A 23,960-nucleotide genomic window follows, 5' to 3' on the forward strand; every position below is an offset into this window, starting at 1 on the left:
AAAAATTAAAAAAATTGCTCAAAATATTAAAAAATTCAGTAAAAACAAAAAAATACGAAAAATAATAAAGTAAAATTTTTTAAAAAGCATTTTTAAAAAGTGATAACCAAGCAATATGAATGTCATTTTGAACTCGGGGCATTCGAGCAACCCGTTTTTCGAGCTACCAACCGGAGTAGGTACTTGCTGGCCAATCAGAATCCACGTGTGACTTCAACTTTTAACTCGGTGACGTAATCATCGGTCACCCACACAAACAGTACCCCGCGTGTATCTTTAATGTTTCCCCGCAAGTTACACTACACTGTAAGCGCAACTTAGAACAGTCCGGCGCACACAATCCCGCGAGCTCTAAACCGCCTTTTTTCTTCAGGTTTCGAAATCCATGCCCACCAAAATCGAACCTCTCATTCCTCTCTGTTTTGTCTTCGAAGATCGATCAAAACCCTAACCCTAGGCGAAAATTATCGTCGTCTTCAGGTTAGCAACTAGCTATTACGAATTTCAAATTTTCGTTTTGGGTCTGTAATTGCAGGTAGTTTTTGTTTGTGGGGTTTGCCTGTAAATGTATGAATTATGGGTTTTGTAGTTCAGATATGAAATGATTGAAGAATTATTATGATTTGGGGTCAGTATGAGGGACATCAAGCATTTGCCTGAGGCTGTTCGCAGCTCGGTTCGTTCTGGCATTGTCTTGTTCAACTTGACCAGAGTCGTGGAAGAGCTGATTTTCAACAGTCTTGATGCTCGTGCAACCAAGGTAAAATTTTGAAATGTATTTTTATAAGATTGTAAAATGTATGAATTTAAAATCTGAAAACTGAAATGAATTTGGAAAAATCAGAAGTTCCAAAAAAAAAAAAAACTGAATTTAGGGTATAAATGGCCATGTAACTGCTGTAGGGATATTTTGGGAAAACCCAAAAAATGAGACATCAATACCAACGCACGCCTTCCCTTTATGATAGTATAGATAGATGTAGGTAGATAGACATAGAAGATAGAAGATAGAAGATAGATAGATATACATAGCAGAAGAAGATAGATTATATCTGTGTGCATATGTAAATAATGATTTAGCTACAATTTTGTTTGATAACTCAAACGTCTTGATCTTTTATCCCTTTTAGAGGAATAAGATTTCTGCGGCGGACGTTTATTTTATTAATGGCAAAATATTCAACACCTACCTGGACAATTGGTAGACTCTTTGATGACAAAATATGCCTAGAATAAGCAGTTTATGTTAACTTGTGTACCGATCAAGTTGGTTTTTACCCTGTGCTAGGATTGCCCATCCTTAGAGCTAATAGGTTGAATTCAGGAGAGTTATACTTATTAAGGAAAGATAGGAGTGGGGTACCTCTTTGGAACATGGATCAATGTGAAACCGAAATAATTTCCACTTCGTACTTTTTAATACTTTTGATGCCATGTGTTGCTTTAATGTCTATTCACTTTGAAACCTTTTCAATAGAATTTCTTTTTTCAAAGGGTCTGGTTTTATACTGTTATAAATAAGGACAACCGATGTAATCAAAGGATGTAGGCTATATAAAAGAATCATGTGACCTGTGAACCTAACCAACCCAATGTCTGGTTCCAACCATGGGGTTGTGTTGGGTTCATTTGATCATGGGAGAGGCTCGGCTTGGTTCTGGGTTCATTCCTTGAGTAACCTGAACAAAACCAAGATCCGCCCCTGTATGTATTTTGTTAAAAGACTTGTATGATGTACAAATGTACATGTGATATTTTCAAGTTATTAGTAAAAAATGTTATCATCACATATAAGAGAATTATTGTAAAAATAGAATTTACAAATTACAATGGACATCTATCAAGCCTTATAAAATATTTACTTATAGCTTGAATTGTGGGTTACCCCAAACGACACCAAGGTTTCTTGGTTTGGTTTAATTAAGTTCCATTTGTTTTTTGACATCCATTTGTTGTTTGGTTTAATTAAACAACTGTATAGATGAAAAAAGGGGTAATTACATTTCACTCTCATGTGGTTATGCCAAAAAACATAGCGCCCCTTGAAGTTTTAATTTGTGATATTAATTCCCCCTAGGTCAATATCAAAATGAAAAAAATGACTATTTCCATCTAAATTAACAGTACCAAGGCGTGACGTGTCAAATATTGTTTTAATTTTAAATTGAATTATTCAAATTTTGAAATGACATTTATGCCTTCTTTCCCCCAATTATTCCTTTGTTTAACCTTAAACATGCCATTCTTTAAGCTTCAATTCTGCCATTCTAAAGGGTTCAAAGCTGCATATTGGCTAGGGGTGAGGAGGGAGAACATGGTTGGGGGGAATAGGGCAATGATTGGCTTGGGGTGGGGGGGAGGGGAAGGGGTTAACGACTAGCTTAAGGTGTAGGAGGGAGTAAGGGGGCAATAATTGGTTTATGGTAGGATGAGGAAAGAAGGTGGTGGATAGAGATAAAGCATGCAGTGGATTAGGTTGGCTTAGGGAGGAGGGTGGTAGGGGACATGGCTAGCTGATTGGCCCTAGTGCAAAAGGATGATGATGGCGGGGGAGAGGATAGTTGACTATGTTGTCATGCGAGGAAGGAGGACAATGGTGGAGGAATGGTAACTGACTAAGTTGGGGTGGGAGGAGGGAGGACAGTGGTGGGTGAGGGGGAAGCCAACTGGTTGGGGTTGTAAAGAGGGAGAACAGGTGGAGAAGTTGGGAAAGGAGGCAATTGATTGGTTGGGAATAGGAAGGAGGTAGATCAAAGGTTGGGGAAAAGGGGAAGGGGCAAACAACTTACTTTGGTGGGGAGCAGGGAGATTGGGGGTGGGTGGAAAGGGAAGAGGTCAAGCGATGTGGTGGTGGTGGTGATGGGTGTAAACTACAAACTGAGTTGGCTAGTTTATAGAGCTGCTGTCAATGTTGTTAGTGGCAATGTCAAAGGTTCACTAGTAGATGACGATGGGACACCTTTGATGCTAGAATGATAGATGATGAAGTCGTTGTAAGAAGAATCAAAGGATAAGGTAAGGTGGAGGAGGGAGAATGGGGGTTAGGAGAATGGGGAAGGGGGAATGAGGTAGCCTATGTGGTTGTGGTGATTTTGGGTGGTGGTGATGAGTGGTGATAGTGGTTTTGGGTGGAGGCGATTGGTAGTGGTGGATGGTAATTGTGATTTTGGTGGTCGTGGAGGGTGTTAGTGATGCCAATGGATGGTGATGGTGGTGAGATGAGGCAAAGAAAGATAAAGAGAGGATATAAGCAAAAGAGAGGATATAAGCAAAAGAGAAGAAATAAGAGGGTTATTTTTGTCTTTTTTACTATTCTATCAACCATTCATTTTTTCAATATGGTATTGAACCTAGGAGGGTTGTGTCACAAATTAAACTTGGAGGGGGTACCCTGTTTTTTGACCATTATCCAAACATAAAATAAATTGATTTTGGTATATGTTATACAATAGTTCTTATATAAGGACGTGATTACATTGTCTAATTGTAAGCGATATAAGTACAAATCCCATCAACCATAAAAGTATTTAAAAATCATAATATATTATCCTTTGATATTCAAAAATGGACCTAAAAACCCTAAATAGCATAGAATAAGAAGAAAAAATAAGTTGAAACCTTTTATTTTAAAACTTAAAACCTTTTAAAATTGTTTATACTTATTGTTAAAAGAAAGTTAAAAAAAAAAAAAAAAAAAAGTTGTGGAATCGTTGTGTCCAATTGGCTTGTCTCATACCATATTAAACCATGTTTATTTTACCAAATTAGCAATAGATAATTCATGGGTGCAAGTTACTTTAGCTTTAATCATCTAGATGTATGTTGACATTTTTCATATTGGATCCTATTAAACCCTGTGATCACTAAAATAACTACAAATCATGATTAGATATTGATTATTTTTGTACTAAACACTTTGAGAAGTTGTATTATGACATATTTACAAAAAAAAAAAAAAAAAAAAAAAAAAGAAAAAGAAAAAAAAAAGAGGAAAATGAGGTTGCCATTTGTTGGGCCTGATAGTTTCAAGAGTCACATGAATTGAATTGTGAATGGTCATATTTTGATAAAAAAGGTTTTCGGTTTGGTTTTGGGTCCTAAAAATGATAATTGAATAGGTTGGTTCAGTTTTGGATTTGGCACTAACTCGGACCAAATCAACCCATGCACACCCCTAACAAGAATTGTGTATCCCTTTAGTTGAAATTAGACCGTTGCTAAACCACTACGTAAGTTTTACCATTATATAGTTGTTCTATGCATGATTTTTACATTTGGTTTTTTTTTTTTTTTTTTTTTCCACTAAGGACTGATTTGTTCTTTCAGGTATCTGTTGCAGTTGGTGTTGGGACCCACTACATTAAAGTAGTGGACAATGGTTAGTTGTATTTTCCCCCTTTTCAATAGTTAACTCACATTGCACCCTGAGCTCTCTAGTTTATTTTTTGCATTTTATGTCTGTTTACTTGCAGGATGTGGTATTACTTGGGATGGGTTGGTATTGTTGGGAGAAAGATATGGTAACTGAATATCTTTCTTCTTCTGAAAAACTTTTATTTTGGCTGTTGAGATTCTTGACACGATGCAAACAAGTAGATCCATACAAGCTTGTTGGATGCATGCCCAACTATACATGTCAGGCCTTTGTTCCATACCCTTACCCATGTGTTGAGTGTCCGGCATTGGTATTTTGCACATTTAGAATAGTCCATGTAACATAGGAAATAATAGTGAGGGATAAGAATTTATACTTTGTTGATCATAGGACGTGTCATAAATCTTAGAGGGAACCAATCTCGCAATTTCAGATGTAAAAATTCTCAATATGAATTGGGATTTTTAGCAAAAACCTGTTTTAAGTCATCATGGAACACCTAATAGTGCTCATTCCAATAGGGACACTTACCTTAAATTTTGAGTTTCACATACTCTTTTGTTGTCCTTGTTTATTTATTTTTTCTAGATGGAATGCGTGTGAAAATCAACTAATAAGCCAACGAGTGTGTTTTTTTTTTGGTTGTGTGTGTGTGTGTGTGTGTTTGCTTGTTGGATATGGACATGGAGGGGATACGGCAATTTTTTGTTTATTTATTTATTATATATATGAATATAAATTTAGAATGTATAGATACGAGAAGCATCGATATATATTTGGGTGTATTTTTATTTTTTATATTTTTATTTTCCATTATTTTACTTTGACCCCAAATCATCTTTCTAAAATTATAAATAAATAAATAAATCTACAAAGGTGTCTTGAGACATGTCCAAACACTGGACACATGTGTTCATGAAGAATCCCCACATGCCCTACAAAAAAAATAATAAAAAAAAAATTGACATGCCACGTGGTGCGTCGGACACAAGGACACACATCCCCGTCGTGGCACATATGAACACAGCACCAATCTTGGAGTATCTGTGCTTCTTAGCTGCCTATATATGGCTGTCTCGTATATGAATGCCAGTTGGAATAAAATTCTCTCTTCTTTTAAGAAAACTGGTCAATCCCATGTGTTGGTGAAAAGAAAGAGTATATCTATTGCACGACCCATAGCATTTCTTCTGTTGAATATGCTATTATAGAACATTGAATAAGCACAGGGAAATCTTAGACATTGGAAAGTGTGGCATTATTTTACTTTTGAAAGTATTGATGACTGATAGCCTGCTTCTTAGTTTTTGGAATGTAGGTGCTTAGTTGGACTGTTTAACCATTGCTATCATGTGGGGATAACTACAAATACAATTTATTTATTGACCATGTTATCTAATGATTTGTGTGTTTACTATGAGACCAGCAACGTCAAAAGTTGATCAGCTAGCTAATACTAATGCTATTAGTGGAAGCTTTGGCTATCGAGGAGAAGCATTGAGCTCCATTTCTGATGTTTCATTGTTAGAAGTCATTACAAAAGCTCATGGGAGGCCAAATGGATATCGTAAAGTCATGAAGGCATGGATTGTTCTTCAATGTTTCGAATTTAATTTTTCATTTGTCAATTTTGAGCGTCTTTACTGCCATTTTTCCAAGTATCCTGGTGGTTGACTTACCATCATTCTTTTCAGGGATGCAAATGGTTGTATCTTGGAATTGATGATGGTAGGCAAGATGTAGGCACAACAGGTAAAAATTGTTGTGTAGTCACTATTGGCAAGCAAGTCACTATTATTTCTCCCATTTGGAAGATCTGTTTGTGCTCTTTTTGCCTGTTGTTTTCTTCTCTTTCTTGACACTGTTAAATGTTTGATAACAAGTTTAAATAAAACAAAAATTGGATTTGTAAGTAACAAGAACCTGCACAAGTATATTATGGTGGAGAGCATTATTCTGTTTGGTAGAAGGTAAGCAAATAGATTGGAGCTGGCCTTATGTGTGCACAAGTAAAGATTGCTTCTTTAGCATTACAAGAACAACACTGGAACTTCACCTGAAAACCAAATGATAAGCCGCTTTTAATCACCGTTCCTTTTCTTTGTTTTGAATTGTTTGGAACAGGGAGTTTCTGGCTTAATTAGCTCAGTGTTGAAAATGAACAAATTCAGGATTGGATCAGCCTTCCAGAAATTCCACTTAGAAGCCTCCTCTTAATAACATCTAATTGGCGTCTTTCTAGTGTCGCATGACTGCTTTTCATCACATTATTGTTTCCAAATTTTATATAAATAACTATTTTTGTTTTAATCTGCCATAACATTGTTCTCTTCACATTACATTGAGAAATTGTCCTTTATAAAAGGTTACTTTGGTAGATTGTCTAGTGAAAAGGAGAGATGGAATTTATAAACACACTTTGTGTCAATGCCTTACAAGTTTGTTTAAACTGATCATCAAAGCATCAATGTTTGCAGTGTGAATCCATTTTTGTAGCTTATTTTGAGGAAGTCAAACAACACAAAAATCAAATCAATGGGCAAGAGTTACCAAAGTACTGTTGGATTTGTCCATTAAAATTGTAAAGTTGGATCACTTTGTGCTTCTTGTATGAACTACTCTGAGTATTTGTCCCAGTTTTCTTATATCTTTCTTTCAAATGATATTGGCTTTTAGGAATGCTAGAGTGTATGTGAATTGTAGGCTTGTAACTGCTTTATATGGTGAATAAATTTGCCTTTCCTTTTTCCTGTTGATTATGATGCAGATAAGCTTTGATTTGTTTTCTAAGAATAGTCTTGGGTCCTTGCAGTCATTGTTCGGGATTTATTTTACAACCAACCAGTTCGGAGGAAGCATATCCAATCTAGGTTCCTCTTACTTTGCACATATTTTGCTTTGGGTTTAAATTTATTAATGATAGCCAACTACCTTAGCTGATATGATCATTTTACTCGTGATGATGTGCATTAACTTGATTTGGTTGTGATTTGCATAATGAAATTGGAAGCCCGAAGAAGGTCTTGCACTCAGTCAAAAAATTTGTTCTTAGAATTGCCATTGTTCATCCAAAAGTATTCTTCGAAGTTGTTGATATTGAGAGGTGTTCCTGCTCTACATTTGTCAATATAGCACTTGGAGGTTCATATATGTGTTTGCTTACATTTTGTTTTACCTGCATGCAGTGAGGATGAGTTGTTCTGCACGACTCCTTCCTCATCTCCTTTGTCACTGTTGACGAGTGGTTTTGGAATTGAAATTTTCAGCTCTCTACATGAATTAAATGTCTCTGATGGTGTATTAAAGCTTTCTGGATATATGTCTAGTCCTCGTGATACTTCATTTGTGAAGGTATACTTCATTTGATGATATAACTATTTAACTGTTTGGATATGCTTTACTGATTCCCCACTGTCAATAGTGCTAATTGAGGGTCCTTTTTCTTGCAGGCCTGTCAATTTGTCTGTATCCGTGAAGTTGATTATCTTGTTAGTGTGCAAAGGTTATATTGCACTAGATAGATTAGCAATTAAGATACTGATAAAACAAAAAGATCGGCAATTGAGATAATTGAGAATTTTGATTTTCTTGACCTTCACTTATGTAGACATCAACTCTCTTTATATCTGCAAGGGCCCAATTCATAAACTGCTGAATGAGTTGGTCACTAGGTTCAACTCTTCGGATCTGCAGGAGGCTAACATGAAGTTACAAAATGGGAAGCGAAGTAGGTCTCAAACATATGAAACATACATTTTGAATTTAAGTTGCCCAAGATCTTGGTATGATATAACATTTGAGCCATCAAAGACTTCTGTTGAATTCAAGGTAACATTTCTTCTTGTTTGATCATGAACTGTGATATATATAATTAGCTAATTGATTGAGAATTTTCCTGGCTTATGAAGTTTGTTTGCCCTTTGTCAATTAGATTGTTTTGAGTGGAAAAGTGATTTTTGTCATTTCTCAAAAAGTTGAAATATTGGAGACTTCAGTAAAATGTGCCTAGAAACGGAAAAGGGGTTGGGGGGGTGGTGAATTATGTTTATTAGCCCTATTTTAGCCTTTTAATCAAAATTTACCACAGTAAATAGCAATCACACGATAACACAGATTTTACGTGGAAAGCCCAAAAGGGAAAAACCATGGCCACAACACCCAACAAAAATCCACCAAACGATGATAGAATACAAGACACAGTCGAGAAAACTTACAACCGTATACCTAGGTTTATCTACAACTCTGATGACTTGTAGTTACTCCACGAGCATAGCTTGACTCAGTCAGCCTTTTTGATCTTCTGGACACTACGAAGCAACAGCCTCGATCTCTATTCTTGAACGGATCCAATTACCCAATCAACCCTGTGTGCAGAACACAACAATGCAAAGATATGTAAGGTTTTTGGAAAACTATCTCGAGAAAATTCTCTCACAATGATCAAAATATTTGCTCAGAATTTTTCTAGAGTTTACAGAATTTTGACTGTGAAAAAACAATGGTTGGGATATAGAAAACCAAGTTATAGAGGTGTTTATATTGAAACTTAGCTTCCAAAGCCAATTTACGAAGGATTTGTGAAAACTAGGGTGGCAATCGATCACAACTAATAAGGGATCGATCACTTTCAAAGTGAGGGATCGATTTCACATCGATCACTGTTGATCGCATGCTTCTGTTGAAACAGGGATTGTATGGGGATTGATGCTTCTGTTGAAAAAATTTCATTTGTGCATTACACTTGATATAGCAGTATATATACATATATTTTCCTTCCTTCTATCAATTTTGGATGATTGGTGTTGTTTCTTCCTCCATGTGTGTGATTCATTTGCCTAAATGCTGTAGATGGCTTGTCTACCTCATTCTTCTCACTTACAGTGTGCTAGTATTTCCTTCAGGGCTTTAGTCTTACTAATTTAATTTGTTTGGTTATCACTCTGTTGTGAAGTAATTTAGGAATCCAATTGTTCCCTTGATCCTCTCTCTCTCTCTCTCTCTCTCTCTCTCTCAGGATTGGTCTCCCATTATTAATTTTATTGAAAAGGCCATCACACACTTGTGGACTGAAAAATTTTCTCACGGTAAACTGCTAAATTTGTGAATAATCTTTTTGCTGTCTGTTAACATTATTTTTGTTAATTCATTTCTTAAACTTGTCTTGACTTTTGATATGTTTCAAGGAAATTCCTCCAGCCGTGGTACTGTTATGTCAGAAGGAGACAATACCTGGAGGGAAGGTGATGATGTTTCATCACCAGAAAAAGGTAGGATCTATATTTTATTATTAAATGTCTTGCTTCTGATAATTCTGTATAGAGTTTGAATACCCTGATCTAGTTGTTTCAATAGTTACATTCCTCAAAACTATTTGGAGAAGAGAGAACACATTTCCAGAGTAACAAAATTTCATGAATGATGTTTATATAGCTTGCTTGTGAACTGGCAAAAAATCTGTTTGGGTAAATTATACTGTTGGTCCCTCTAGGTCCAGTGAAGTTTTCACTTCGGTCCCTGTAGTTTCAATTTCATCAATTTAAACATCATACTTTCAATTACGTTTCAATGTGGTTCCTCTGTCCATTGTGGTTAGCATTTTGGACGGAAAAAGGCAACATGTGGAAATTTTAGCAATTCCTGCACAAAAAGAAAAATGAATAGGTTACACCTGTGGTTCCTATAGTTCTTTTGAATTCTACTGTTGTCCCTCTAGTTTCGCACATGTTTTCCATCCAAAATGTTAATGACAGCTGACCACATTGGTACGGAATTGAAAGTATGAGGTTTAAATTGATGAAATTGAAGCTATAGGGACTAAACTGAAATTTGGCTCAAACAAGGAGCAAAGGTGTAATTTACCCAATCGATTTCCTTCATGTGTATCCTAAGATTTCTTTTGTTGCCAAACATTGGCAGATTTGCCAGAAAAATATGAAATTGCAAAAAGGAGGTGCAGGATGTACAATCACCGTGCTTCTTTTGGCCTTCTCTCCCCCTAGCTGGAGATGCCAACTGAAGAAAGTGACCATATGTTTCACTGGAAAGACAATAGATTTTCTTGTCAAGATGCTTCAGAACACCAGATCAGGTTGGGATCTTTGTATCAAACTGACTACTCATTCCAGTTGTGTGATGGATTGCTTGCCCCATCTAGAGTAACTGTAAACCAAAAGAGTGCTAGCTATCTGCAGGCAACTGACCATAATGTTTTCTCTTCTGAAGACCATTTCTTGGGGAATAAGTTCTTTGGGGAAAAAAGATCCAGTGAGCACACAGACTATATTTTGGGTTCTAGATTGGAGGATGCACATTTCAATGTGGATGCCAGCATAAGTAATGGATTTAATGGGAGTGCATTATCTCCTGATTGTTTTGAAATAGGTGATGATGTGGACAAGATCAGCGAGGATCTAAAGCCCTTTCTGCATAATTGCTCCTGTAGGAGAAGCCTTCCAGTTGATGGGGCATCACCTGCAAGCTCTGAAGGATTTGACTTTCGGATTAATGGTTTTGGAGCCAAAAGAAAGAGTCTTGAACCTAATGATTGGGTTTGTGTTGGAGAAATTGATGACAATAACCAGAGGTTTGATTTCCTTCCAGGGACTCTATGGCAGGATGAGGCAGCAAGTGCTTGGTCTTCCCCCGGACCCATGTCTAAGTGTGACGTGCTTACAGGTCTGGATTTTTTGTCAAGGGATTCAATAGAGTCTTCTGCAATAGGTGGAGAGTGTTTAGCTGGAGAGAATGACCTTCCACCAAACTCAATTGCACGTGTCGGAGAATTTTTCTCAAGTCGTCAGTCTCTTAAATCTGAATGGTCTTCTGTAATGTCAGATCCATTATTTAGGACCAAATCTCAGAATGTGGATAATTTCTTTGATGAGAATGCACTTGAGAGGCGTATCAAATATGACAATAGATATGACTATTTAGCGGAAAGGGTTGTTAAGGACCGTGGTTTTTATTTTGATGATTCTTTGCGAAAAAGCTCAAGCCAAGAAGACTTCTCAACAAGTTTTGCAAACATGTGCTCAGGTTTTGAAAGTTGTGTTCGTTCCAAGGAAGATAATTGTAGATTTATCCAACAACATAATCTAGATGATGTTCTCTTTTCAAAATGTCCCGATATATTTATTGATGAAACAGAGTGGTTATGTTTAGACTCGCATGGTAAATATAATGCCAACTGTTCTGCAGTAACGTCACACCATATTTCTTCAGCAATTTATGATGTTGTGGATGAAGGCCTATAGGATCCGATTATATATCAACAAGAAGGATATGTTTGTAAGAGAAGGCCAAAAAGAAGCCATTCAACTCCACCTTTTTACAGAGGCAAGAAAAAATTCTTCACCTTACCCATTTGGCCATGGAAGCAAAAAAACTCAGCCCAGGCCATCAATAATGCCCCTACTTCACAAGGTGTTGCTTTAATACAAACTGTTTGTAGGACTTGGTGGTGGTGCAAATAAGCTAGACCAGTTAAGATTTATGTGTATTGTGCAGAAACGAGTGGGTTGAAGCATCCTCAACAATCATCTAGTGAATGTCAACTATATTCTGAGCCAAATTCTGTGGAAGATCCATTGATCTACACCAGGTATAATTACTTTTAGTATTTCCATGTCAAGCTTAAAATGCTAGATCAAATCTGATAGTTGCTAACTTCACTGAGGTTTTGCTTTCAGACCAGATAAGAAGAAAGCACATGACATGAAGGACATTAAAAAATGTGATACGCAAAAATCAGAGGATCTTAACATTTACAGTAAGGATTTGGTTGAAGGTAATGCTGTTGTTATGTGTTGGCAAAAGTTACGTTTCCCATTGATCTATGGGAGAAGCTACCATGTTTTTTAGGCAGGTGTCCATCTATTATGATTATGTTAGTATTATGTAGCATCGTAAGACATAACTGACGTTCAAAAATTTAAAATGCAAAAAGTCAGAGCGCCTCCACATTTACGGCATGGATTTAGTTGAAAATAATTCTGTTATGTGTAGGCAAAAGTTATGCTTCCCATTGATCTATGGGTGAGTACCAGATTTTTTTAGGTAGATTTCCATCTGTTAAGATTATGTAGCGTTATGTAGGATTGTAGATTGAACAACCACAATATGGAAGCATTTATGAATAATGTATTATAGAATGAAGGATTAGTTACCTTTTTAGTCCCCAAAGAATGTGATGTGTCATTGTGATCCCAAATTTTAAATTGTGTCAATTAAGGCCTAGTTTGGGAACAAGCTATTTTAGTAACTTTTTTGCTTTTTACGAAAAGATGTGCAGAAAAGTAGAGGGAGTGATATGACAACTTATAGTGACTTTTTGACCAAAGTAGTTACTCCCCAAGTGAGGCCTAAGCCCTCAATGTATAAAAAGTGTTTCATTTTGGTCCCCCAACTTAACTTTGTCTGTAGACTTCATTAAATTTAGGGGTAAATGCAGAAACTCAATTAAAAAAAATACACTTTTAGCTCCCAAAGTAGTGATCCGTGTCATTTTGGACCCCCATGTTTAAATTGTGTTAATTTACTACCCAATTTATAAAAAGTGTTTCAATTTGGTCCCCTAACATAATTTTGTCTCTCTCCGTCTGAACTAGGGGTAAAGCGTTAAAATCATAATTACATATCTGCTAAAAACAAAAAAAAGAACCAACATCTTTAGAAGGAAATATTCCTGCCATCCAACATGTATATATATGTTGCTTCCGACATTTGCGAGCCCCACAGATGTGTGTATAGAGAAATTAGGGTTTAGGTTTTTATCCAAAAGAGTAATTTGTTTGAGGGACAAAACTGTAATAAAAAAATTAGAAGATGGTGTGGGCACTGAGAAAATGAGGGGTGTGCAAATAGAATTAACTGGACTAAAAATGTGTTTTTATTAATTGAGTTTCCACATTTACCCTTGACTTTAACAACACTTCCAGATAGAGTTAGGTTGGGGGACTAAAGTGAAACACTTTTTTATACATTAGGGACAAATTTTAGACATTTGTGACCAAATGACAAATTGCATACATCAGGGACTAAAAAAGTAAAAAACCCTAGAATAAATTTAACTTTGTTTTTTTTTTCTTCACCATTATTTGATTATCACTTTTGTTGCTTATCACTTTATACCTTCATCATACCCATATAAATGATATACTTCTGATTTTATGCTCTCTTAACCTTCAGACTGCACATTGAAGGAATCTCATGATCCATTAGATTCTGGGCTAAAATGGCAGAAGAGCTGTCTACGGACTGCAGTTGAGTACCTTAGCGTTTTTTCTTTTCTTTTTGAAATCACATTCTATCATGATTACCAGTTTGTTAAAAGAACTTGGGGTTGTCAAGTTATGAAATTAGTGGTTACAAAGTGATTTTGTTTTCTATACAGAGGGGAGACAAATTACATAATCTTCACAATGAGAGTAATATACTTGATGTCTCTTCTGGGATCTTGCATTTGGCTGGTGATTCATTAGTTCCTGAATCTATCAATAAGAATTGTCTGGAGGATGCCAAAGTTCTCCAACAGGTGAATAAGAAGTTCATTCCAATTGTGGGTGGTGGAGTGCTTGCTATTATTGACCAGGTTTAAGCACTGCTCTTCTTTCTTTCTTTTTTTCTTCTTGAGATCCATCTATCTCATGTTTTTAAATTTTTGAAAGACCATAGCCAAATGATATATTTAGGTGGTGTTCTATTCACTGGAATAGAATGGAATGGAATTATCATTCCATCAAAATATCCATTCCCATGTTTGATTGACTAAAAAATATATTGCAAATGGAATCATCATTCATCATTGTAATGGACTAATCATTCCATAGGGGAGCCTAAGGAATGATTATTCCATTCCATTCCATCTTATTCTAGTGAGCCAAATAGAACATTAGTTCACAAGTTAAAACATTATGCTATGGACGTTGTAATTGTGGACTATTTAGTACCTTTGTTACATGGACTCGTTGGTTTAGGGCAGAGTACCCGTGTCGACACGATACGACATGGGTGCGGGTGTGAGATATGTGTCAGATTCGGCATGGGTTTCTTGGACATGGCTGACATGAGAGGAGAAAGAAGGGTTGTTGAGAGACTTACAGTGGAGCAGTGGTAGCAACAGGGTGAAGATCTATGTCGATTTATGTCTCTGTGTTGTCTTGTCTCTGTCTTCATCTATGTCGATCTCCTCCTCTCTCTCTGTCTTCTCTTCTTTATCATCTCCTCCTCGTCTTCTTCTTCTTCTTCTTCTTCTTCTTCTTCTTCTCTCTCTCTCTCTCTCTCTCTCTCTCTCGTCGATTTGTGTTCTCTATCTCTCTCCCCTCTCGTTTTTAACATATAATAAATAATATAATTTGTTATATAATAATAAATCTAATTAAATCATCTATAATAAAAAAAATATCTATAAAAATCTATAAAATAAATCATCCAAATTTTATTTTTTATTTATTTTAACATATTTTGTTATTCTTTATTTGTTATAATTTTTTTTATTTATAATATATATATCAATTAAAAATAAAAAAAAATAAATTATATAAATAAATTAAAAATATTATCAATAAAAATAATACATAAGATAAAAATAATAAATATATTTAAAAATAACTATTTAACTCATCTTTATATAATAAATATATTTAAAAAATAAATATTTACCATATTCCCGTACTCGTATCCAAATTTGGATCCATATTTATGTATTTTCAATTTTTAATTTTGAAGTATCCGACCCCTAGATGTACCTGCACCTGCGCCCGCACCCAATATCTACACCCGAGTCCGTGTAACATAGTTTAGTACTGCTTCTCATGATTCTCAGTCGAGGCCTATTTTATCTCGGTAGAATGTTCAATGACACCAATTGTTGAGATGTACATAGCACAGGAAATCTTAGAAGTGGATTGAGGACATGGAATGGTTAACAGTTTCTCATATGAGAATCTTGTAACTGGGAAATCGTGTCAGCATTAGCCAGTAGATGCCTGGTAGTATATATACATCTACATGCAAACATGTGTGGGCTTGATTCGTGTACATACCAACACACATAATCATATTTATTGGCTTAGGGTTTTGGAGTCTACTTCCAGCATTTGGCTGCATTTCTTACTTTGCAAGTGATTGTCTTTTACAGCACGCTGCAGATGAAAGGATCCGCTTGGAAGAACTACGTCAGAAGGTAAAATGCTTTTGTAGTTCAAACTTTTGAAAATGACAAATCCAGTGTGGCTAACAGACTAGTGAAATTCGTAGGTGCTATCTGGAGAAATGAAGACAGTCACTTACCTAGATACTGAGCAAAAATTGGTATTTCCATTTCACAGTATATGTCGGGGTTCTATTACAGCCCTAGATGCGGTGCCAAGTTAAACATTTATCTGAAAATTTTTAGATCTTCACTATTGATTTTTATTGTTTTCGAAACTGTAAACAGGTCCTGCCTGAAATAGGGTATCAGTTGTTGCACAACTATGCTGATCATATTCAAAATTGGGGTTGGCTCTGCAACATTCGTTCTCTGGGTTCAAGGTCTTTTAAAAAGTAATTTTTCTGTGTTCTGTGTCTAGAAAATCTTTAATTAGTACTGTTGATCTATGTGTCAATCATGGTGTGAATGACCTTTAAAGGTATTAACCCCATACCAATGTTGGTGAACAAGTCTGTCAGATTTTTGTTTGTGCTGATGACTTTGGAGAACCTTTTGGATCTCCTGCTTCATATCTTTCGTTAAGGATTTGCTGGGATGATTTTTTTTTTCCCCGCTAAATGGATGGTGTTAGAGAATGCATGATATATTGCATTTGTCTTGTTATACAATTCATCTTTTAAATTCTGAGATTTTTTTGGTGTACACCCTTTTGTGTTCTTACAGGAATCTGAATCTTCTACACAGGCAGCCAACTGTTGTCACACTCAATGCGGTGAAGAATATTCCTGCCCCTCTCTCTCTTTCTCTCTCTCAGCCATTGAACTTCTTTTACAAGCTTAAATTTTTTTTTTTTTTTCTTGATTGTATTACTAGTTAGTCTGTCAACTACGTACATATACATGCATATATAGAGGAAAATATTATTGCCAGAGAAGTTATTGTTATTACTTCCATAGACATACACATTGACCAACCAGGTGCTTTAAATGTTTTAAGTGTCCTCAATGTTGTATATTTACTCAAGATGTATAACATTATTGACATAGTTCAGAGATCCGCAATCTCTATTTTGTCTCATTATTGAATATCACAATTACTTTAATGTGCAGGTGCCGTGTATTGTAGGAGTCAATTTGACTGTTGTAGATCTCTTGGAATTTCTTCAACAGGTAATACAGAGAAGTTTTTACAGTTCCATTTCCATGATTTTTCTGGAGTTTATTGATTCATCATTCATTATCTAAAATTTTCCCAAACTATATTTGTTGATTTTCTCACTCCAGTTTGTATTTGTGATCAACAGCTTGCTGATACAGATGGATCATCAACTATACCGCCATCCGTTCATCGGGTCCTTAACTCCAAAGCGTGTAGAGGTATAATAACCTCAATCTTTAGGAAAAATGCTAGTCTGTGTAAAAGTTGCATTAGTTACCAATCATCCACAAATTAAGTTATTTAATGCTTTATGCGAGGTGATGCTTGTCCACAAAATATTCTCATATGGACTAGTGTCATTTGCCATTTGCCATGGTTTTTCTTTCTTGCTTCCTGATACATCTCAAATTTCCAGCATGTTAGCAACTTTTTAGCTGCACCGGAGTTGTATTTCCTACTCTTAAAAGGGTGAAAGCTTCTTTCTTGGGGATTATGTTCTTAATTTTGTTTATTGGTTTTACTATTTAGGTGCAATAATGTTTGGGGACACATTGCTACCTTCAGAGTGTTCCCTAATTGTTGAAGAGCTGAAGCAAACATCATTGTGTTTCCAAGTGAGTTGACAGTACCCTAGTCTATTTGTCAATCAATACAAAAAAATTGAGAGTTTGTTTTGCTTAGCTGAGAGAGAGAGATTGCTTAGCTGCATTGTTGATAATTCTGGAGAGTTTGTTTTGCAGTGTGCTCACGGGCGACCAACAACTGTCCCTCTTGTCAACTTGGAGGCACTGCATAAGCAGATAGCTAAGCTTGGATTGTGGAATGGTGGTTCTAATGAATTGTGGCATGGGTTACATCAGCATGAACCCAGTTTAGAACGTGCAGCACAGCATTTGAGCTCTGCCAGAGGTCTGTCTTGATGAGTAACCAGTTGGTTTTCCAGATTCAGTGGTGGCTGTGGTTCTCCACCAACGCGCCTTTTTTCCTTGCCACTGTGAACCCATTCTTTCAATTTGTTATGTATAGTTCTCATTCTAACTGCTGAAGTACCAATAATATGTTGTACTAGTGTAACAGAGTCGCTTGTAGTTTGTAACGACAGTTATTTGCACACAATAAAATCACACCTTATTTTTTCACCTCTTTTTTAAAATCATTTAAGGCAAAGCTACTTGGCAGATGTGTGATCAAAACAGCTAGATATAGTTGCTTCTTCTCTTGTCCCTTTCTTTTTTTTTTTTTTGCTGTCCAGCAAATATACTAAAATTATGAGTGCTAAAATCATACATGGACTATGTCAAAATTTGAAGTAAATACCTCCAGCTAACCCCATTACTGTGAATGAAGTTGGACAACAAAAAAAATAAAAATAAAAATTCCCAATGTATATCATCCAGAACACAATAGATGTTAAATCAACAGAGCACGGCAGCTGGACAGAAGATATAATTGAATGAAAAAATTTGACAACCATCTTTCTCAAAGAAGCAGCAATTCAATCATCCAACAACCAGGTGGGCTTAATCTACCGCATGCTAATGATGTCCATGCAGGTATTCCCTATGATTTACATATTTTGAAGTGCAGTGACCAGTAAAAGGATTACAACAGACACTATATTGATTCTTCTAATGAATAGATTGGTAAAATCAATTTCTTAAAATTTCCCATCTTCCGTTTACAGAATATGTATTCCCAATGATTTACATATGAAGTGCAGTGACCAGTAAAAGGATTAAAGCAGACACTATATTGATTCTTCTAATGAATAGATTGGTAAAATCAATTTCTTAAAATTTCCCATCTTCCGTTTACAGAATATGAAATGTATATCAATTCAATCATGTACAAAACACTCAGTTGAGGGAACAAAATTTAGCACAGTCGCCAATCTCATAATGATGTTATATTGTATCATGTACCATTGACCAGGAACTGTCCGAGAAGGTAGATTGTGGTGCATCATAGCTCTTTATTCGAAACAGTTCAACACCATTGATTATTTTATCTACTTGGAACTTGAGTGACCGGGTTGTCAGTGGCAGCACATAACGCCTTCCAGATTGGGATTAACATTTTCACTGGTGGGTGAAGTTCCTGGACAAGAATTCAAGCCCTATTTGAGTCAGTACAAAAGAGGGAGAGTGGGGGCTGAATGGAAATAACAAGGGACAACATCTTTGCAAAAAATAGTTCCTTATTTATTAAACAATAAATCACCCTATTCAACTGCTTTAGCAATCAGTTGTTCTTCACAGAATGGGACATAGGATGGGTCCCACATGTGGGGTGTGAAAATCCTCTATGCACTATAATATGCACTTCAAGGCTCACTTGTTCTTTGTGACTTTTTAAGTTATAATCATCATTAGGTTTTTCCGAAAAGCATAGAAAGTACAAATGAGAAAACATCATTTTACCTTGAAAACTAACACAAGTTCTTCTTCCTCACGTACAATCAGAGACAAGTTCCAATAACAAGTGACTGGGGTCACACATTCATTCAGGACAGGTTTCAAAATCTTTTCAATGGGAATGAAGCGGTGGATTATTCTCCCACTATGTGAGGAAAAAAAGAGTAGTATTAGTGAAGCCGATGATTAGAAATGACAAAAGGAGAAAAAATACATATAACAGGCAAAACAAAATATTATTCTTCGTGATTGTTTGAACTGGTGAATAGAAGGGAGATCCTAAGCATAAACTACTCTAGTGGTGCTATTGAGCAGCTAAAGGCAAGGTTGGCCATATTCTTTTTTAGGCTAGAAAAATTGGAGAATGTTTTGGGTTATGGAGAAAAAGGAAAGAAGAGATACTCCAACCAGTGCTCTTTTGTAACTGTTGCTTCAGTTTGATAGATATGATTTTTAAGTTTAATATCACAAATATACTTATGAATGGATGAGTTCCATAGCTTTTGTTTTGTTTAAAAACAAGCATCCTAAGATATAGGCACTAGGGCTGCAAACGAGCCGAGCCGAGCCGAGCCAAGCTGAGCTTTGCTGAGCTCGAGCTTAGCTCATTTGCTTATTGAGCTCGTTTATTGAGCTCTAGCTCGGCTTGATAAGTAACTGGACTCAAGCTCGGCTCGATAAATAACTGGACTCGAGCTCAGCTCGATAAGATATTTTTTAATATTATTTATATTATTTAAATAAAAAATACTATTTATATTATTGAATATATAAATAATGTAATTATTTATATATTATTGAATATATAAATATTTATTATATAATTTAAATAAAGATAAACGAGCCGAACTTATTCGAGCTTGGCTCGTTTATTAAACGAGCTGAGCCAAGCCTATTCATGAACAGTTTGGTTCATTTGCAGTCCCAATAGGCACCAATCAATATCCATATATATTTTTTTGGACATTGCTATTCAAAGAACCAGCAGAGACATTCTAACAAACAGAGTGTACCATTGAACCAACTTTTCCTTTTTCCAGTTTGACACCTAACATATATTTGCAAATGGGAGTTAGATCCACTCTCTCAATAAATGAAAAATTCTCATACATAAAAAAAATAAGGAAGTACCTGCTGTAGCGAGTTTCAAGCTGGACTCCAAAAGCTGGCATGATTATAATGGACTCTGAAACATTAAGACATAAAACAAAGTGAACAGGTAATGAAAATACCTCCCCAAAATGAAACAAATAAACAACTAGCCTATCTTGCGGGGAAGTTAAAAAAAGGAAAAAATATAAGGGAAGCTAAGTAACAGCCGCAATCTTGCATCATAAAAAACCAGCTATCAACTGCACAAAACATAATGAAGATTTAACTTAGGACAGCAAGCATTCTTATCCTCATACTACTTGTTTGGGAATTACTCTAATTTGTTTGTAGACTATCTTTTTTTTAGGGGGGAGAGAGAGAGAGAGTGGATAAATATCAGAGAATGTTATCCAACTTGTTCTCATAACCACTTTTTAATAGTCCACATATCAAAAACATAGATACAATTCAGAAAAAATGGCCGGTGTAATAGTCTAAATTTGTGGAAAAAAATATGTAATTACCAAATGGCTTGTGTTTTCAAGAATTAGAGAACCTTATGCTGTGCAGACCGAGAGAGAGAGAGAGAGAGAGAGAGAACCTTATGCTGCAAGACAATATACATGTTCACAAATGCCCTTTCCCTTGTAGGCTTGTATGATATATGTATGCTTGTTTATGTTTGTGTTTTCTTTGTGTTGCTTAGAAGGACAATAGAGTTATCATTAGTCAATTTTAAAAATACCAGACAAATATTATAAATAATACACATGCTGCTCAGCAATGTGTTTCAATATGTCCTCAACAATTAAATACTGAAGAATATAATTTCACAAAAGTTGTGAAATAGACAGGATAATACAAATGAACTTACACACAGTTTTGAAGCAAATAAAGATAGACTAATGTGAGCGCCTAAATTGGTGATGGACAAGCCTGATTACATATGATCTGTCAATAAGTTTTAGACATGTCAATTCTTGGTAGGGAAACCATAACAAAGAACTCTGCAGTTGTAACTTTTTCAACAAAGTGCAATATGTTAATTAAAGGGATTGGTCCAGCACTTCATGTTACATGTAAAAAAATTGTTAATGTTTTTTAAACAACTCAGCTGACTCTCATATCTTGATCATATGGTCCGAATAGTGCAATAACTTTGGCGAACTAAACCATTTTCGCAAGAAAATGATGATAGACAAGGAGAATGCAGGATAAATAAACTTATGATAATGACAAAGAAATGCCCTCTGCTTTTGCAATGCCTCCAAACAAGGATAACAGTTAGTGTCATCATCCAAATTAACTTGAAGCTATTACTAATAATATAAACCAAACAAATTAAATCCTGCAAACAGAAGTTCAGAGCAAAGAAACCCTTTTTGCTAGCTTCTCACCTTTCTCAACAGGCTTCCAAATAAATTGTTTGACAAGGAATGCACTTAAAAATAAGCTCCAAAGAAGTACATGAATTGATCCATCCTGTTGTTTGTTGGATCATCAGGTCAGAGTTTATCACGCATAACTCGGGTCCCATAACAAAAACATTTTGTGATATTCTTCAAATAGTACACACACATACACACTCCACAAGTAAAATCTTGTAAATCATCATTCTGGCATTGAGATAAATTGAATATCTTTAGCAGAGTTTCCAAGATTTACATGTATGTTGATGATACCCAGAAATTTAAACACCCTTTTTACTGTTATAATTTCCCAAGATTGTTGCATTGCATCAAATAGGTACACCCATGAACACAAAAACAGTTGCTCAAACAAAGTAGCAACAAAAAAGCTTTCTTTCACTAAACCCACAAGCAGAAAGTGAAAACTTTGCACTATTAGATATGAAGAATAAAAAATCAGCAGAGAATATATATTATCAATATACTATGTATGTATACCTGTAGGAGAAAGAGAGAGAAGGCAGTTGTTGTGAGAAGAAGAGCAGAGAGGTATACAATGAATGCCTTTGCACTGCTTTTTCGAACAACAAACATGGTGTGAATCGAGGGTTTCTAGTGATCCCTTATGATTGTCATGTATATATGTATATTTTGCATTCGCAACACAGGACTCAGCTGCCATTTTAAAAATTGAAGCTCACAACTTTAGGATGCATTCGGATCAGACCATTGCTGCATATCTATACCTGCTTTCAAGGGTTCATCCCAATTGTTGAGAAATTGGATTTAGGGTTTATATTTTTAGGAAAATTATATTCTTTTGATATAACTTCTGATTGACTATCTCATCTATTCCTAATTTTTCCTTTTTTTTTTTTTAAAATCTCAAATGTTTGTTAATTTATAATTATTTTAAATTACAATTGTTACACTATTGGATGATAATGATAATGTAATCACAATTGATAAATTTTTAAACATCCATTTATGGGAAAATTAGTTTAAAGTCCCTCTCCCATTTTTAGTAATGAAAAATATCCACAATATTATTTTTTGATGTCTAAGATCCCTAAATCCACACCCATATATCATACCAGAGAAATTTGACTCTCTTCTGAAAGAACAAAGCTCTTCTTCAATATCCAACTCTTAAAATCATCAACCCTAAACTCAGATCCAAAAAAACCCTCATCTCTCTCCTCTCAAAACCATTACTAGATAAAAACTTCTTCGATACCCCCCCAATCATCAACTTCATCAGCAGGAGACAACCCTAATTCTTGGTTCAAATCTCCATTCCTACGCGGCTCCACTGTGATTTCGAAGACTCATTGCCATATGATCTGAACCCACCGCCAAGCCTAGATTGGTCGAGCACCTCGACGGTTCGCTCGCGTGGACTGGTAGGAAACAACATCAAATATACGTTGCCGCCATTGTTTCTCTCTCTCTCTCTGAAATCTCAAACTCTCTCTCTAGAATCTTTTTCTCCCTCTCTAATAGCTCTTGTTGTTTGAGCTGTGTATGTATGTCGGCCATTGGTAGTGCGAAATGTATGAATTTGAGCAATTTATTTTCAGTAACTTTTCAAATCAATAGAAGACGTATTTTCTCTGTGTTTTAGTCTCTGGTCCAGAATTTTATCTAGTTAGCACTTTACTTTGGTTGTGTACTATTAGTATATATATATATATATTAAACTTCTCATTCTTTCTTTTCTGTTCAATTGATAAAGATTTAATTGGTAAAGGATTTAAAATTTTTTCTGGTTTCAATCTTCTCTGGTATAAGATTTTGAATTTTCTCTGATAAAGGATTCTACAAAAGCAAATAATTTTGTTCAGGGAACTTTTAATTTTCTCTGGAGAGAAGGGAAATTTTTCTGGAGGGGAAGGAAGGCCAGAGAAATTCTCTAGAGAGTGGGTTAGAGAAATTTAAAAGTTTAGAGAAATTTTGTTTCTTGGTTGTACTCAGTTCTCTGGTACAAGATTTTGAATTTTCTCTAGTAAAGGATTTGAATTTTCTCTAGTTTCACAGAGAAATGATTCTATAAAAGCAAATAATTTTGTTCATAGAAATTTCAATTTTCTCTGTAGAGAAGAGAAATTTCTCTGGAGAGGAGGGAAGGTCAGAGAAATTCTCTGGAGAGTGTGTCAGAGAAATTTGAAAGTTCAAAGAAATTTTGTTTCTTTTAGTTGTACTCAGTGAAATAATTTTGTGCATGATCTGTCTGGTGTGCACATTTCTCTTTGCATCAGTGTTGATGGTGGTGTTGTTGTTTTGCCCCCCCCCTTTTTTTTTTGAGTTAAAATCCATAGCTGTTAGTTCTTTACATAATCTAAAAATTTTTCTAGAGAGAA

General features: G+C 35.5%; 2 protein-coding genes across 23 annotated transcripts; one reads left to right on the forward strand and one right to left on the reverse strand.

The window, feature by feature from the left end:
- Positions 1-263: 263 nt before the first annotated feature.
- LOC114313379 (DNA mismatch repair protein MLH3) lies at positions 264-17,824 on the forward strand. Of its 12 annotated transcripts, XM_082867103.1 has the most exons (25): positions 264-480; positions 590-760; positions 4,327-4,378; positions 4,473-4,520; positions 5,802-5,956; positions 6,070-6,127; positions 7,188-7,245; positions 7,386-7,478; positions 7,561-7,726; positions 7,825-7,840; positions 7,983-8,203; positions 9,390-9,459; positions 9,559-9,642; positions 11,882-11,975; positions 12,064-12,161; positions 13,562-13,635; positions 13,767-13,964; positions 15,513-15,557; positions 15,632-15,685; positions 15,813-15,919; positions 16,251-16,299; positions 16,637-16,696; positions 16,831-16,903; positions 17,214-17,299; positions 17,426-17,824. In XM_082867103.1, exons 2-25 carry the CDS (start codon positions 635-637, stop codon positions 17,603-17,605), a joined length of 2,265 nt encoding a protein of 754 aa, XP_082723229.1. In that variant the 5' UTR covers positions 264-480; positions 590-634; the 3' UTR covers positions 17,606-17,824. The 12 variants fall into 12 exon arrangements, 2 of the variants coding, with proteins under 2 accessions (XP_082723229.1, XP_082723230.1); XM_082867104.1 differs by lacking the exon at positions 15,632-15,685; XR_014328047.1 differs by lacking the exons at positions 12,064-12,161; positions 13,562-13,635; positions 13,767-13,964; ... (6 more) ...; positions 17,214-17,299; positions 17,426-17,824 and adding exons at positions 10,292-10,463; positions 10,598-11,797 and having other exon boundaries at positions 268-480; positions 9,572-9,642; positions 11,882-11,976.
- Positions 17,825-18,437: 613 nt separating this feature from the next.
- LOC145789386 (uncharacterized) lies at positions 18,438-22,482 on the reverse strand. Of its 11 annotated transcripts, XR_014328067.1 has the most exons (8): positions 22,099-22,465; positions 21,589-21,673; positions 21,066-21,142; positions 20,793-20,892; positions 20,231-20,285; positions 20,113-20,147; positions 19,106-19,244; positions 18,438-18,782 (listed from the first exon to the last, which is right to left on the reverse strand). XR_014328067.1 is itself a non-coding variant. In XM_082867110.1 (5 exons), the coding sequence occupies exons 1-5, from the start codon at positions 22,192-22,194 to the stop codon at positions 18,690-18,692; spliced, it is 468 nt and encodes a 155-aa protein (XP_082723236.1). In that variant the 5' UTR covers positions 22,195-22,449; the 3' UTR covers positions 18,438-18,689. The 11 variants fall into 11 exon arrangements, 2 of the variants coding, with proteins under 2 accessions (XP_082723236.1, XP_082723235.1); XR_014328065.1 differs by having other exon boundaries at positions 20,231-20,892; positions 22,099-22,472; XR_014328063.1 differs by having other exon boundaries at positions 20,793-21,142.
- Positions 22,483-23,960: the final 1,478 nt, after the last annotated feature.

This window comes from Camellia sinensis, chromosome 4 (assembly GCF_055761805.1).
Source record: "Camellia sinensis isolate YWXY chromosome 4, ASM5576180v1, whole genome shotgun sequence".
In the NCBI taxonomy this organism is placed as follows: domain Eukaryota; kingdom Viridiplantae; phylum Streptophyta; class Magnoliopsida; order Ericales; family Theaceae; genus Camellia; species Camellia sinensis.

Bases quoted from the DNA above. Each gene is read 5' to 3' on its own strand.
- LOC114313379 (XM_082867103.1), top strand. From the start codon at position 635: ATGAGGGACATCAAGCATTTGCCTGAGGCTGTTCGCAGCTCGGTTCGT. The intron at 9,460-9,558 runs GTAAACTGCTAA...ATATGTTTCAAG, and splicing joins GACTGAAAAATTTTCTCACG to GAAATTCCTCCAGCCGTGGT. The intron at 15,558-15,631 runs GTAAAATGCTTT...TGAAATTCGTAG, and splicing joins TGGAAGAACTACGTCAGAAG to GTGCTATCTGGAGAAATGAA.
- LOC145789386 (XM_082867109.1), bottom strand. From the start codon at position 22,282: ATGGCAGCTGAGTCCTGTGTTGCGAATGCAAAATATACATATATACAT. The intron at 20,286-22,098 runs GTATACATACAT...TTAATGTTTCAG, and splicing joins TCTCTCTCTTTCTCCTACAG to AGTCCATTATAATCATGCCA. The intron at 19,245-20,230 runs GTACTTCCTTAT...TTCCTCACATAG, and splicing joins CTTGAAACTCGCTACAGCAG to TGGGAGAATAATCCACCGCT.